The sequence below is a fragment of the Camelus dromedarius genome, chromosome 14 (assembly GCF_036321535.1).
Source record: "Camelus dromedarius isolate mCamDro1 chromosome 14, mCamDro1.pat, whole genome shotgun sequence".
Classification (NCBI taxonomy): domain Eukaryota; kingdom Metazoa; phylum Chordata; class Mammalia; order Artiodactyla; family Camelidae; genus Camelus; species Camelus dromedarius.
Genome location: NC_087449.1, coordinates 33,969,923 through 33,986,068, shown reverse-complemented (window position 1 = coordinate 33,986,068; position 16,146 = coordinate 33,969,923). Strand labels below are relative to the sequence as shown.

At 37.4% G+C, this 16,146-nt stretch overlaps 1 protein-coding gene across 5 annotated transcripts in view; it reads left to right on the top strand.

The window, feature by feature from the left end:
• Positions 1-854: 854 nt before the first annotated feature.
• OSBPL9 (oxysterol binding protein like 9) overlaps positions 855-16,146 on the top strand; it is a 123,264-nt gene continuing 107,972 nt past the window's right edge. For 4 of the 5 annotated variants that reach the window (XM_010984742.3, XM_010984740.3, XM_031465118.2 and 1 more), the window contains exon 1: positions 870-997. In XM_010984742.3, coding sequence (XP_010983044.1) covers positions 887-997 — 111 coding nt within the window. In that variant the 5' untranslated portion in view covers positions 870-886. Of the gene's footprint in view, positions 998-16,146 lie in introns of all 5 variants that reach the window. The other variant, XM_010984741.3, reaches the window with a different exon arrangement.

Below are 16,146 nucleotides of genomic sequence, written 5' to 3'. Positions count from 1 at the left end.
TTTCTTGTTTACTTGTTTAGTATTTGCCTTCTGTCACAGAATTTAAGCTCTTAGAAAGCAAGGAGCCTGTCTCCTTCACTGCTGCATTCCCAGGACCTCAAACAGCGCCTCAGTATAGTGGGACAATACTTCCATTGTCCTTACAGGCCCTAAGTGATCTGCCCTTACTTATCTGACCTTGTCTCCTGCTACTTTCTCCCGGGCTCACTGTATGCTCACAATGAACTCCTTGCTGTTCCTTCAGTATGCCAGACTCATGGTCTTTGCACTTGCTATTCCTTCCCCCAGACTCCTTCCTTCACTTTCTTTAGGTCTTTGCCCAAAAGCTATCTTCTCATTCAGACCTTCCCTATTTGGTACTTAAAAATTGCAGCCCCTACTCTCTGCCTCATTCCCTGCTTTTTCTCCGTAACACTTAGCAACTTTTTATATACTGTATAATTTATTATTTATTTTATGGCCTATTCTCCTGAATAGCAGTTCAGCAGTCTCTGCTGAACATCCAAAGCGTAAAAGAGCATACATCTAGCTCAAAACAGCAAACAGTTATTAAGTGAATGGATTTGTGAAACTAATGTATAAATGAATATCATGTGAGATCTCTTGGACATGTAAGGTATTATCATGGGTAGTAAAATTATTTATGTTAATAAATAATATTAATAGCAGTATTCGTGCTTGAACTCCTCACATCCCAGGCACGGAGTCTTATACACCGCCCGCTGCCAAAGTGTTTTTGAGTTTGAGAGCTGGGGGCGTGGGTAGGAGAGTCCGTCGGGATGGCCCCGCCCCGGGCCCGCCCCTGACCGCGGCGGCCACGCCCCCATGCTGAAAGCCTTATAGGCGAGTGACGTCAGGCCGTTTGTTGTCACTGGCGGCTCCCAAGATGGCGTCCATTATGGAAGGGCCGCTGAGTAAATGGACTAACGTAATGAAAGGCTGGCAGTACCGTTGGTTCGTGCTAGACTACAACGCAGGGCTGCTCTCCTACTACACTGTAAGTCCTCGGGGGCCAAGCTCCGAGCACCTCGGGGGTCGCAATCCCTGGGTGCAGGTGGGGACCGGGCTTTTTGGTAGCTAGGTTGAGGTTGCTAGGCTGGGGGTGCCGCCGTACGAGAGGGTCCCCTTGTGGGGGAGGGTTTTACGCACCGGATAGCCAATAAGGGTGAAGAAGATGCTAGCGCAGCCAATAAGCAGGCATCGGCTTTGTGTTTAATGGGCTGGGGGCGAGCCGTGTTTCTTTCTTAGGGTCCGGTATTTGTTGGTGGAGGGGTTCGGGCGCGGTTGTAGGTGGGTAAGGATGGTTATAATCGTGGCTTAAAGGGTCCGGTCTCGCGGTCCGTGCGATTTCCTCACGTTGTCAGGGACTTGATACTGTCCTTCCAGGCCCTGTAGACGGCCGCGCCCCTTAGCTTCCCTCCAGGGCTTGAAGAGCGCGGCTTTTTTCGAGCAGTGTGGTCAGACGAGCTTGGCCAGGTCCTGAAATGACTGGCCATTGCGCAACACGAAGGATTCTGGAATCCCTCCCGTCTGCCCAAGTTGAGCGTCTCTTTCGCGGGACGCACGCCTCCACTCAGCGGGAGGCGAGCGTAACCCACGCCTTAACTTTTGAGAGCCGAGGATTTCTACGCAGGAGTCTCTTGTTAGCGAAGCAAGACTGGATAGTGCGATGTCTCCTGAAAGTTATATTCTGGGGAGGGCTGAGTTTAGGGCTTCAGTGTCATTAAACATGAATCGGTGGCCGTGGGCAGGTCCATGAATTGCTATGAATCTTAGGTTCAGATTATTCCCTCCACTCCCATCACATTAAAAATGGAAGGTGGGTGGAATTAGAGAAATTGCTTAACAAAGGTACTGTCTCTGAATGGTTAATAATAGCCAGTGAGAGGGAGGAAGCTCTTAAAAGGACAAAATAGAATGTCCTGGAGGCTTTAGAAAATAATAGAGGACCGCAGGAAAAAATTATGATTATGGAAGAAGGGTTAGTGAGAGGAATGGGGACACTAGTACTTTTTCGTTCATTTAAACAAAATTTATTGAGCGCCCACCATATGTTAGTTATTATTGCTTTAGGCTAGGTGTGTGTGGGTGTGTGTGCACGTGCATGTGCATGTGCATGCGAGCAAGAATTAACAGAGATCAAGATAGTCACCATTCCTTTTCTTTGGAGCTTATATTCTAGTCTAGTGGCTCCCTTAATTCATTTTACTTACAATAACTCATACTCTGGTTTCTCTTCAGATATAAATCTTTAACCTTTTACTTACAGTAACTCTGCAAAGTAAGGTATTCATTATCCCCATTTTACAGTTTTGGAATCTGAGGCTCCAGGCTTTTAAGTAATTTGCTCTAGATTGTAGAGCTAGCAGTAAGCAGTTTTATCAGGATTCCAAATATCTGGCTTTCTGACTTTTCCCATTACCCTTCATTTTCACTAGAGGAAGGAGAAGAGTGCAATCTTTGCGTTACTAAAGACAAGCCTGCAGGAGTAAAAAGTATAACTTTCAACATCAACTTCCTTTACATAATTTTTAAAGGGGAAAAAAAGACCAAACCTGAATGAGATTTAAGTACATTGTTCAAAATTATCTTTAGGTAGCCATGAAAGAGAGGCAATGAACATTATATCCTGAAAAGTCTGGAATTATGAAATCCCATAGTTCAGATAAATGAAGAGTAATGTTGTGTTTCAGTAGAAGTGACTTCTGATTATTACTTCTACTGAAACCCAACCCAAATCCTGTGGACCCGGTCCATAATAGTCAAAGTAGAGTAATTGCAGTGAGTGGCACCACAGAATGAAATTACTCCACAAACCCCAAATTTGTGTGGGTCTGAACCTAGGGCCACTCTGGAGAGGCCCAAAACTAGGGTTCTTGGGAACTTCTAGCCCAGACAGAATCATCCTTCTTTGCTGTTTTTCTTCCTTTAGCATATCCTTTTTCCTGCCTTCTTGCCCCTTTAGTTTCTGAATATCTTGACAAATCTCTCCTTGTCTTACTGGCTAAATATAGTTTTTTAAAATATACTTCTCCCCCACTCCCCATTACTTATCCTCCCTTCTGAGATTAGACTATAAAACATGATGCTTGCCAGCAGAAGGAAGTATCATATTTCTCACTAATGGATATGTAGAAGTTTTTTTCCCTTGTTCTTTGGTGTTAAAGTGTTTGCTTGCAGAGAAACAGCAGAGAAATATTGTAAAATAAAATGATACCCAATCCGAAATTAGAGGAGGTCCAGTAAAGATGGGAAAAGAATAGGTACTCACTTAAAGAGAAAGTAGGAGGCACATTGAATGTTGGCAGTGAATTCTGTGCACTTGGATATTGTTTGAGTACATTAGGATTTGGAAGGATTTGAAGGTACATCTTAATGGTTTGCATGTGGCTGATAACTTGGAACTACATCTTCCAGGAAGAATATCTGCCTTAGTTGCACAGCATTTTAAGCAGAGCAGTAAATAACAATCACTCTATTTATTCCTTGTTTCCAAGATGACTTGGGCTCTGGTCTGGCTCTTTGGTTGGAGGTCTATTCTAGGGTGGCTATGAAAATTCTGAACTAAACTAGTTTGGCCTTTTAGAGTCAGCCCGTGCCAGGAATTGATATTGGAATATCTCAGGGTTGGATAGGATCACTGGAATTGCTCTGAACTGAATAGTACCCCACCTCAGCCTGGATTTTCTCCTCTGAGTCTGGGCCCAGACCCAAACCTGTCCTCTGGGAATGGATGATCTTTTTATTTTACATTTCTTTTATTTTCGTAATATGTAAATTTTCAGTTTTTGAAAATGTTTAGTATATTATTCTGGCCAATACAAAACAGAGAAACTGTTTACCTTCTTTAGAGAAGTAGATTCAGGCAGCCTTTTCAGCTCAAGCTCAGCCTCTTAATTATTAGAAACAATATAATGTAGTTTATTTGGGACCAACTTTTTAATAGGCACTTTACTATATATATGCTAGAGATATGAGCATGAAGGAGAGAGAGAGTTTCTTCCATCTAGGAACTCACCATCCAGCACAGCAGACACCTAAACATAATTTCAAAACCGGATGGTAAATTCTACAATAGAAATAAGGGAACATTGCCTCAAAAAGGCTACAGAGACATTTGAGCTGAGACTTAAAGGTAGAAGAGAAGAGGGCAATTCAGGCAATAGCAAATATGCACAAATTGGGAAACTTGAGAACATAAGATGCGTTAAAAAGATATTGAGAATTTCTGAGCAGCTTTAGTGAAAAGGTTTGTAGGGAGATAACAGGAGATTGAGTCCAGAAGGTATTTGGAGCCATAGATCAGGCCTAGAGATGAAGATCTGTTAGATTATGGCACAGAATTTGTTAGCTGAATTTTTATTAGATGAGATGACCAGTGAAGGCTAATGATATAAACTTGGAAATACTGAACAGCCAACCATTTATTGAATCATGATCACAAAGGAAAGAAAATTGAGGGAGATACAGATATGTTAGGAGTTGGAAAATTAGAAAGTTGGTAGAGGTCATGCCTTTTGTAAAGTTATCAAATGTTTATTGAGTACCTACTATGTGCCAGACACTATGGTAGGAAGGTGGTGGTTAAAATGGTAAATAAGATGGAAATAGTCCATGCTCACATGATACCTAGAATCTACTGGGCAGTGGGGAGGGGTGTACATCAAGTAAGAGCTGTGATGGGGGAAGCATAAGATTTGGGGAGGTGGGTTACAAAGGTGGGTTCTGAAGTGGAGGGTCAGAAAAAGTTTCCTAGAAGAAGCAGGCTTGCTGATGATACCTGAATGATGAAGAGAGATTGGCCATGTGAGCAGAGAGAGAAAACTGCTTGAGAGAGAGGGAATAAATATTTTTGGAGGGCATAGGAAGAGCTTGTTAGGCCTGGAGTTTGGGCTGTCAGGTGGACAAATACTGAGATGGGCTGGAGAGAGAAGCAGGGGCCAGATAATGAAAAGCTTTCTTCAACCATGCTAAGGAATTTGAACTTTACCCCTAGAGCAGTGGAAAGTTATTCAAGTGTTGTAAGCAATTTTTGTTGTAGAAAAAACTTTTATTATAGAAAATTTCTTTCAAACATATGCAAAAGAGGATAGTAAAATGAATTCCTGTCATCCACCTTGTATAAATTATCAACCTTGTTTTATTAATACTCCCATGAGCTCCTTTCTAACCCATTGGATGACTTTAAAGCAGATGCCAGACCCCTTATCATTTCACTTGTGAGTATTTCAGTATGTATTACTAAAAGTTAAGGTGTCTCTTTTTAAAAAATGTTATCACAATACTGTTATTACAACTAAATAATAATCATTATTATTATTTATTACTATTGTCAAATATCCAGTCAGTGTTCAGTTTCCTTGATTTTTCTCAAACAGCTCTCCCTCACCAGTTGGTTTATTTGAGTCAGTATTCCAAATACAATCCATATATAAAACTGTGTCTTTTTTATTCTGTAGGTCTTCCTTCCCTCTTTTTTCCTTTGCCATTCATTTGTTAAGGAAAGCAGATCATTTGTTCTGTAGATTTTCCACATTCTGGATTTTGCTGATAATATTCTTGTGTTATGTTTAAGTATGTTCCTCTGCATTTTTTTATAAACTGATAATTAGAGCTAGAAGCTTAACCAGATTCAGCTTTTTTTCCCCCTTTGGGCAAGAACACTATATGTGAAACATGTTATAGATATCTCCCACTTTTGGTAGTTTACTTTGCCCCACTTCACTTTTAGGAAAGGCCTACATTAGTACCTGTTTCTGCTAACCGAAAGATATCCAAAGAGGACTTTTGCTTTTATGGGAAATAGGCAAAAAGTGAGAATAGCATTCAGAGTTTGTTTTGCAGCGAGCTGTTATAAAGGCAGGGTGCACCCCAATAGCAGTGGTGGCACTGATAAGCTCCTTCCCTGGAAACTGCACAGCATCTCAGCATCAAGTTGCCGTAATGATTTCTTTAATGATTCCTTTTACAAAGAATACCTTGAGTGGCCCTGATCATTTACTAGTTCACTATTTCTTTCTCTCCAAAATATTATATTATAAAAATAATACAAATCAAGAAAGCTTTGAACTGTGTCTTTGAGCATCTGTGCTTTATCAGTTCATTTTGTGCAAGATGTGTCCTAAGGTAATTGCTTCTTTCCTTTGTGCCATTTCAGCTTAGGGAAGGTTTCATAGAAACTATTGTTAGAGAGAAATAATGAGGTCATATTGACAGGATTTTAGTGATTGGATGTGAATGAAATCACGTTCAATGAATGAAAAGGAAGAATGTGATAAAATCCAGGTTTTTAGTTTTCCTGGATGAATGATGATAAGTGAGGTAAGAATAGGTTGGAGGAAGAAAGAGGTTGTTTTGGTGCTGGTCGAAATTGATGTGAAGGTATCATATAGTCTGGAACTTAGGAATCTGTGTTACAGATAAATATTAGCTTCACACATGTGGAGAGTTGAGAGAGAGTGATTGGAAATAATAAAGAGCTTTGTATAGAACACTGAGAAACACCATTGGATTAGATATCTATTGCTTTGTAACAAACTACGCACAGATTTAGCCACTTAAAACAACAAATTTTTTTATCAACAAAATTTATTATCACATAGTTTCTGTGACTCAGAACTTTGGGAGTGACTTAACTGGGTGGTTCGGGCTCAAGGTCTCTCATGAAGTTGCAATGAAGACATTGGCTAGGGTAGCAGTCATCCGAAAGGCTTGACTGAAGCTGGAGGATTTGCCTCCAAGATGACTCACTCTCACAGCTGTTGGCGGGAAGCCATAGCTTCTTGCTGGCTGTTGGAAGGTGGCCTCAGTTCCTCACCAGCTAGTCTCTCCACTGAGCTAATGAATGTCATCGTGACAGGGCATCTGGCTTCATCCAGGAGGAGTGATCCAAGTGAGAGCAACCCAAGTGCCTTTTATGATCTAGGCTGAGAGCATAACTTCTGCCTTATTCTGTTCATTAGAAATGAATCATTAAGTTCAGCTCATTCTCATGGAGGTGGGAATTTTAGGACTGGGAAGGAAAATTAGGCTTTACCTTTTGAAAGGCGTGTCAAGGAATTTGTGGAGAGATATTAAGCCATCACGATCATATTAAGGGACTGGTAGAGAAAAAAGCTTGTACAAGAGAGTAAAAAGGGATAGTCAGAGATATCAGAGAAGAACCAGAAGAATGAGGCAATCAAATCAAGGCAGGAATAGTGAATTGACTTGAATACTGGTGAGAGGACTGAATAGATGAAATCATAAAAATATCCATTGGATTGATCAATTTAGACATCATTAGTGCCCTAACAGAAGTTTCTATGGAGTAGTGGGTGTGGGAGTCAGATTAGAATGGTTTGAAGAGTAAATAGGAGGTAAGAAGTAAAGAGAATGAGTGTAGATTACTCAAGATGTTTCATTGTGAATGAGGCAGAGAGGAATATGGATTTGAGAGGAAGGGGCTTCTAAGGTAGGAATATGCTTAAATATTGTAGGGGTGGGAAGCAGGATCCATGTTAAAAATGAGGGTAGAGTCAGGATTTAAGGGATGTAGTAAAGATCTAGGTCAGTAGCCATGGGAACTGGAGAAAGGAATAACTAGGGACGTGTTAAAGATTAATCAGGTTGTATGAGGAACTAGTTGAGATTATAAAATATGATTTGTTTAATCATTACCCATAATTATTTAACACTCTTTCTTGATTTGTATTATTTTTATAATATAATATTTTGGAGAGAAAGAAACAGTGAACTAGTAAATGATCAGGGCCACTCAAGGTATTCTTTGTAAAAGGAATCATTAAAGAAATAACGTGTTCTTTGCTATTATGTGCTGACTGGAGGAGACTCATAGCCTTTCAAATCCACTGGTAGCCTAAACAGGTTTAACTGTTATCTGACAGTCCTCAGCAAAGTCTAGAAGGTGACTTTTAAAAATCTGCCACCTAATTCTTAGATTTTAGGTTTTTGAAGTGTTTATGTATTTCTTTTGCCAAGACATAAAAGAGGTAGTCTCAGATACTCCTAGAAAGACATCAACACCAGGCCCATCAAACAATTAAAAGTGAATTTATACTTTTCTAAATAAACTGTTCTTTTTTTCTTTTTTAACTTTTTTTTTAATTGAAGTATAGTCAGTTTACAATGTTGTGTCAATTTCTGGTGTACAGCACAATGCTTCAGTCATACGTGAACATACATATATTCGTTTTCATATTCTTTTTCACTGTAAGCTACTACAAGATACTGAATATAGTTCCCTGTGCTATATGTATAAACTTGTTTATCTATTTTATATATACCAGTCAGTATCTGCAAATCTCAAACTCCCAATTTATCCCTTCCCACCCCCTTCCCCTCTGGTAACCGTAAGTTTGTTTTCTTTGTCTGTGAGTCTAAACAAACAGTTCTTGAGTTTATCAAATGTGTTTTTTAAGTTTACATGATACATATAGTGCAAATCTAATAAAGTAGCTTTAGAATTGTAAAAGGAGCAGAAGAAAATTTGTATCTAATCTAAATGCCCTGAAAAGAAAATAAAGAAACCTCCTAAGAGGGTTAAGTAGTACCAATGGGAAGAAGTATGTGGAAACTTTTTATCTTTTGCTTTCCTTGAATACTCTAGTCAGCCTTGATTTTTCCCTGTTCTAGTGCTCTTGAGCCTTGCTCATATAACTCTTCTGGGCATTGAATCATTTTGCATCTCTTATAATTAACTGATCATAACTCTAGTACATTATTTTTCTGTACAGCAAGCTTGTAAACTCCTTGATGGCAGTACTGAGCATTACAATCTTCAAGTCCTACAATGTGGCACGGTGTCTCATAGTGAATGGAATGTCCAAGGTCCTTCAAACTAGGCTTAGAGATGAGATGCAGAAGGCTGTTTTGGAATTGTTTACATGGCCTTGTAAGTTTTGCAGAATATACTAAAAGCAAATATGTATGTTTCCATGGTTTATGTATAACCTGATTGAGCTTATATTAATAACAGTGGCTTTTGTTTAATCATCCAGAGCCTGAAGAACTGTGTGGGGTTTTTTCTCTACTGTGCTATATCAGACAAGCAGTTAGTTCTTGCTTCTGTTGCAGGCAGTTTTGTTGATGGTAATAATTTGTAGAAGGACAGAAAGTAGAACTGTTCTTAAATATGCCCATATATGTGGCAGTTGTCATAGGACTAGCTATTCAACTGGTTACATATTCCCAATAAAAACCAGGTAGAACAATGCTCGAGTGATTTAGACTGAGGATTTAATTTCTCTTACTTCTTATAGAGAAAAACAAATGTACAGCCCAATTGTTCACCTTCTTGTTTACTTTATTGTAAAGCATAATCTTCTTAGACTAGTTTAAACTTCCTTAAAAAAAATTTTACTTTTTTTCCCCAAAGTTAAGTTTACATGATACGTGGAATCATAAAAGTGGAATCACATTCAAGGAAAGTGTTCTGAGGTGTTCATAACTAATTTTTTCCCATTCACATGATAATATTAAGATTATTGTGAAAGTTGATATTTTGTTTCTGGGAGTTTAGTTCACATTAAGCCTTCATGCTGAGATTGTCCACTTATTTAATTTCTTTTATTTTATTTTAGCATTATTGTTATGGTACAGATGGGTATATAAAATATTGGGTGAATATTTGCTTTGTTACTCTGGCAGCTTTCTCTATAGTCACGCAACCCTCCTCTTTCCTCCATCACTCATAGAAGATGCCATGCTTCCCGAAACAATAGTGTCCATTTGATGGGCATACTCTCAACTCCTTGTACCCCCACCTGTTGGTATACCTACTTTCCTGCCTGTCCTTCCCTGCATCCTTCCCCCTCATAGTGGAAGAGGTAATCTTTGAGTGTTCTGGATTCCATCTGCTCACAAATTTTTCAAGGATCTCAGTCTACAGATTTTCTCCTTTGTCTGCTTTCTTTCCTCTCTCTCTTCCCCTGTGTCTTCAACTGCTTCCTTTCTATGTACAGACTTTTGTTGTTTAAAAATATTTATTTTGCAATATAACAACTAAATGTCTTAGTTGTAATAATTTCATATGGAAAATTTTAGTAAATTTTTGAGTTGCCTGTTGCTTTTTGTTTTTGTATAATGGTTTTATTGAGATATAATTTGCATACCATCTATTTGAAGTATACAACTCAATGGGTTTTTTTTTTTTAGTGTATTCACAGAACTGTGTAACCTTGTCCATAATCAGTTTTAGAAAATTTTCATTACGCCTAAAAGAAACCCTGTTTCCATTAACAATCACTCCCTAGTATTTCACCCCTAGCCCTAGGCAACCGCGAATCTACTTTCAGTCTCTATAGATTTGCCTCTTTTGGACACTTCATATAAATAGAATCATATTATAAAAGTATTCTTTAATTCTAATATAGATTCTTTCATTTAACATAATGTTTTCAAGGGTTCATCGATGTTGTAGCACATATCGATGCTTTTTATTGCTGCATAGTTTGTTGTATGCATATTCCACATTTTATTTATTCATCAGTTGATGGACATTTCAGTTGTTTCCACTTTTTGGCTATTATGACTAATGCTCCTATAAACATTTGTGTACATAAGTTTTGGTGTGGACATATGTTTTCAATTTTCTTGGATATATATCTAGGAGTAGAATTGCTGGATCATATGGTAACTCTTTATTTAACTTTTTGAGGAACTGCGAGACTATTTTCCAAAGCAGCTGCACCATTTTACATTCCCACAGCGGGTATAGGGGCTCCAATTTCTCTATATCCTTGCCAACATTTGTTATTATCTGTCCTTTTGATTATAGCCATCCTGGTGGATGTGAAGTAGTATCTTATTATGGCTTTGATTTGTGTTTCCCTGGTGACTGTTGATGTTGAGCATCTTTTCATGTCCTTAATGGCTATTTGTAAATCTTTGGAGAAATATCTGTTTGGATCCTTTGCCCATTTTTAAATTGAATTATTTGTCTTTTTTGTTGTTGAGTTGTAGGAATTTTTAACATATTCTAGATACAAGTCCCTTATGCAATACATGATTTGTAAAAATTTTTCCCTTTCTGTGGTTTGTCTTTTTACTTTCTTTGACGGTGTCCTTTGAAACACAAAAATGTTAATTTGATTATGTCTAATTTATCTTTTTGTTTTGTTGCTTGTGGTTTTGGTGGTGTACCTGAAAAATCATTTCTTAATCTAAGGTCACAGAGTTTTATACCTGTGTTTCCTTTTAAGGGTTATATAGTTTTAGCTCTTACATTTAGGTCTTTGATCCATTAGGAATTAATTTGTGTACATGATGTGAGCTAAAGGTCACAGTGTTTTTTAAAATTTTATATTCTTTATTTTATTATTCTTTTTCATGTGCATAACCAGTTATTCTAGCACCATATATTGAACACACAATTTTTTCTTTGTTGAATTGTCTTGGCACCCTTGTTGAAAATCAATTGACCATAAACTGAGGGTTTATTTCTGGACTCTCAATTCTGTTCCATTGATCTTTGTGTCTGTCCTTATGCCAGTGTCACACTATTTCAGTTACTGTAGCTTTATAGTAAGTTTTGAAATTGGGAAGTGTAAGGCCCTCAGCTTTGTTCTTTTTCAGGATTTTTTTGGCCATTCTGCGTTCTTGACTTTTTCATTAACAAATTAACATGGTTATATCTCCCCCAGGTGAAAAATATCTCTGCTAATTCTGTGTCTCCCAGGAAATACTATCCTAACCTCTCTTTAAGATAGGTGAACCTATTGAAAGAGTCTTGTACATTGTCTGTCTCTATTCATCCATCTTGTTTTTCCTCTACAGCAATCTTTTTTTACCTCCAGAGTTCACTGAAAATCCTAGAACAGGTCTCTGATGATAGCTTTGATTCAAAACTTAATGGATGCTTTTTACTTTTAATTTTAATAGCACAGTCTCTGCAGAATTTGACTTTGATTACTCTTTAAAGTTTTAAAACAATTCTTGAAGAGATGACAACATACTCTTTAAAAAAAATTTTTTTTTGAAGGGGGAGGTAATTAGGTTTATTTATTTATTTCAATGGAGGCACTGGGGATTGAACCCAGGACCTCATGCATGCTAGGCATGCACTCTACCAATAAGCTATACCCTCCCCCGACAACATGCTCTTAATTTTAAAAAATGGAAACAACAGTGAAAAGTATATAAAGTAGAAGGAAGGAAAGTCCTTACCTGAAATCCTAATATCTGTGTTTTGGAGTAAAGCTTTCCTAACAACTCTTTATACTTAAATACACATTTATGTATATTTTGTACAAGTGGAGTCATTTTATACATGATATTCTACAACCTAATAGCATTTTAATAAAAGTTTTCTATATAATTTAACTTAGTGAGATCTCAGTCATCTGGCTTTGCAAGATTACTATTCTTATGCTGTTTGTGATGCTGGAAGAGATGGTATAGTAATCTGTATTATCTCTCACAGTTCTCCTTAGCGGGGTAGTACTCAGTCTACTTAGTTAAGGCAGTTTACAAAGACCCACCCACAGAGAAAAGACTCCACTTAGTGAAGGAGTGGCATATTCCTAGAAGAGCTTGTGGGATGGGAAATATTGTTAGACCATTTTTGGAAAATACAGTCTGCCACAAGCTACTACTATATTAATCATTGTTCTAGGTATTTTCTAATATTGTCAAATATAATGCATTGTTAAGCCTTACAACCTCTCCCATTTTTCCTTGCTACCACTATAGGTTATAAACCACCATCATGTCTAACTTGGTGTTACAAAAACCTTGTAAGTGTTCTCTTTGCTTCTATTTTTACTCTCTAAAATTTATTTTCTATCAGCAGCCCAAGTGATCTTTGAAAAAAAGGGGAAAAAAATCATGTTTCTCCCCTGCTTAAATTCTCTAGTGACTTTAGGAAAAAATCCAAACTCTTTACTATGAGTTAGGGGTACTTTGTAATCTGCCTTTACTTACCTTTCTACAGTATTCCTTTTGCTCATCACTCTAACCAGTCTAGCTTTTTTTCCTCTTCTTAGAACACCTCAAACTTGTTCCTGCCTCAGGGTCTTCGCATGTATTTTCTGGCTTCTTGGACTAATACTAACCCAGGTCTGTAGCACAGCTGATTCATTCTTGTTATACAGGTTTTCATTAAGGCATCACTGCTCAGAGAAGCCTTTCCTTAACATCCCATCTCAAGTAGACCTCACTGTTAGTCACTGTCACAATGGTCTTGTTTTGTTATTTCATGGATTTTATTGTTAACTCCTATAATTTTTTTTTCTTGGTTAGTGTTTGTTTTCCTTCTCTGGAATGTAAGCTCCATGAGAACAGAGGCTTCATCATTTTATCTTTAGCATCCAGAGTAGTGCCTGGCACTTAATGAATATTCAGTAAATATTTATGGAATGAACAGTAGTGAAGTAGTTGATATTGTTTCCTTTACACATGAAGAAATTGAGACTTAAGAAATCATACAGTAGTTTCTATGTGCGTGATCAAGTCTTCTAACTCCAGATAGAAAATTCTTTCTGTCTGTGGAGACTGAATTACATTAGCAGTGAAATTTTAAAATGACAGTAAACCCAAGTTACCACTGGTCTGCTTACAGGTGATGACTAATTTACAACAGTATCACAATGAAGTAAACCTTTTGCATAGGCTGTTCTAAATGGAAACTGCATTGATTAATCATTAAAAAGTACTGAACCTTTTTATTTCTAAGTTGTAAGATAGGGACTTAGATCATCTCTATTGAAATGCTAAGGATAAACAAAAGATTCTTCTTCCTGTTCTAATTCACTGAAAGCTTACTAGGTAGGGAGAAGGGGAGGGGAAGTAGATACTAAGTCTTAAGAGTGTGTTGAGTGAGGAGTTTTTTATATTCATTAGAGGTGAGCATGGAGAGGTAGTGGCAAATTCTTGAAGATAGTTCTACTTTGAAATTTTAGTCACCCAGAAGAGGATGAAGTTGTACATTTCTGATAGGTGACATCCTGTGTGACCAACCACCATTTTGTGCTTGCATGTTAACTCTTCTGCCTTTTTTCTTTTTTTTGGAAATCCATAAATTCTGAAGTAAAATTAGACCTGATGAAGAATGAGGGTTTTTAAATTGCCTTTTTAGAAAGTATTTTTTCCCCCGATTGTAAAAGTAAAATATGTTTATTGCACATCATTAACTTTTCAAGTCCTTGAAAGTTTCTTAAGCCCTTTGGCATAGATCTTGAATTCTTGAACTACTTCCTTATTCTTGCTCATAATTTTGCTTTCCCTTAAGCACCAACATCTAAGAGAAGTTCTTTAAGAAAATCATTTCTTAGGCAGTGTTTAAATTTACAACAACCTTTCCCCTGTCTTTCCATATTCACATGCTGTTATTTGAAGTGCTTTTCCTAGCTAACCTGGGAACCATTTTTAACAGTTTCTTTGCAAAAATTTGTTCTGGGTTCTAAACTCCAAAAATTTGAACAAGGAGCTTCTGGAGCATAGCTGCATTCTAAATTAGGAGCTGTAGGATGAGTCTTAGAATTAGGACTAAGAGTTCAAACTCTATGGTTCTGGCTATTGTTCTTGCTGACTAGATTATTTTGTGTGTTGTACAAATTTTCCCATCTTTAAATTTTTATAGTGCTCTTTGTGCTATTCATCTTTTCATGATCTTATTATTTTGGGCCCTGACTTAGTCTTTTCCAAATAAAGAAAAACATCTGTGGGCAATTTTTGGTAGAAAAGTGAAGTTGAGTGATAATAATGGGTCATCACTGCACAGTTTGGTGAGAGAAGCACTAATACACAGCACAAACCACCTGGAGTTTAACACATCTCCATGTTTTCCTTCCATTATTTTTTGTGAAATAATGTTTTTGTGCAGTATTTGAGAAACAAAACAAAAATAGAAAACATACATTGAGGTTCAGCGTGTATTAATGCTCTTTAAGTAATTTGCAGAACTTAGGCTATTACATGCCAGTAACAGTTCAGAAGGCAGGGGCAGCCTCTGAGGCACTGCTGCGAGGCTCTATCACATGACTTCTCACTGTTCTTCCTGGACCCTTCAGGACCTGGTCCTCATATCTCCTCTTCAGCCTCACCTCTCTCCACCTTCCTCTGCTATCTGCTCGGGGCTCTCCGTGTACTCTGATGTTGTTCCCATGGCTTGGAATGCCCTCTTCCTACCTTCCCTCTTTTACCAGTCTTTTTTTTTTTTCCCCGAGTCTCAGATTGAAGCTTGCAACCTGGTCACTTCATTATCACCTTTCCTAATCTTTTTCCATGTCAGGGAGCCTTCTGTAGTTCGCAGCACTTTGTGTCTAAATGCACGTAACGTATTTTTGCTCTGTATTACAGTTGTTTACATGCTAGACTTATTTTTTGGACATTTTTAAAGAATCTAGGCCAATTATTTTTGTAAGATATCCCACATTCTGGATTTGTCTGATTTGTTTTAATTACTTTCACTTATCTCTGAGTATTTTCTAATTCATAACCTCAATAGTGGTCCCATCATTATTAGGACCTGTCTTGCCCTTTTTCTGTTTACTATAATCTTATTTTTAAAAGTGGAAGAGGATCAAGGATGAATTTATTGGTTGTTACCTTGTTTGAGTTGTATTCAAACTCTCATTGGGTATTTTCAAACCTAATTATTATTATAGTGTATTGCCTTGACACTTTCGAAGGGAAGATAAGTATAGGGTATGGTAAGAGGGCTATTATAACACTTAGGGAATGTTTTTGTTAACTGTGTTTTTGCCAACTATATTGTTAGTGAAGAACTTTTCAACCCTGCTTGATGTTGAGAATTTTTTTTTTTTAAAAATGTGAGTCCTTCTTATATTTGTAAATAGAATTTAAAAAAGACTCTAAAGTACCTCAATAATCTAACATGACAAAAAAAAAAACTGCTGCCCCCCCAAAAAACAAAACTGCTGCCCCCCCCATCAACATAATTTTTATAGCTCAGTACTTTATTTTTTTGTTTCTTTTTTTTTTGGAAGAAAGTTTACTTTGATTTATCATTGTGACATTGATAAACTTAGAATCAGTAAAAACAATGACATAGGCTATGTTTAACCTTAGTTATTTAAAGTTTTATTTCATTTTATTACACATGACTAATTTAATTTTAGGAATATTTACTGAATGTCCACATGGGGCTTATTGTGCAGAACATAGCCTTTGCTTGGCTCGGTCTAA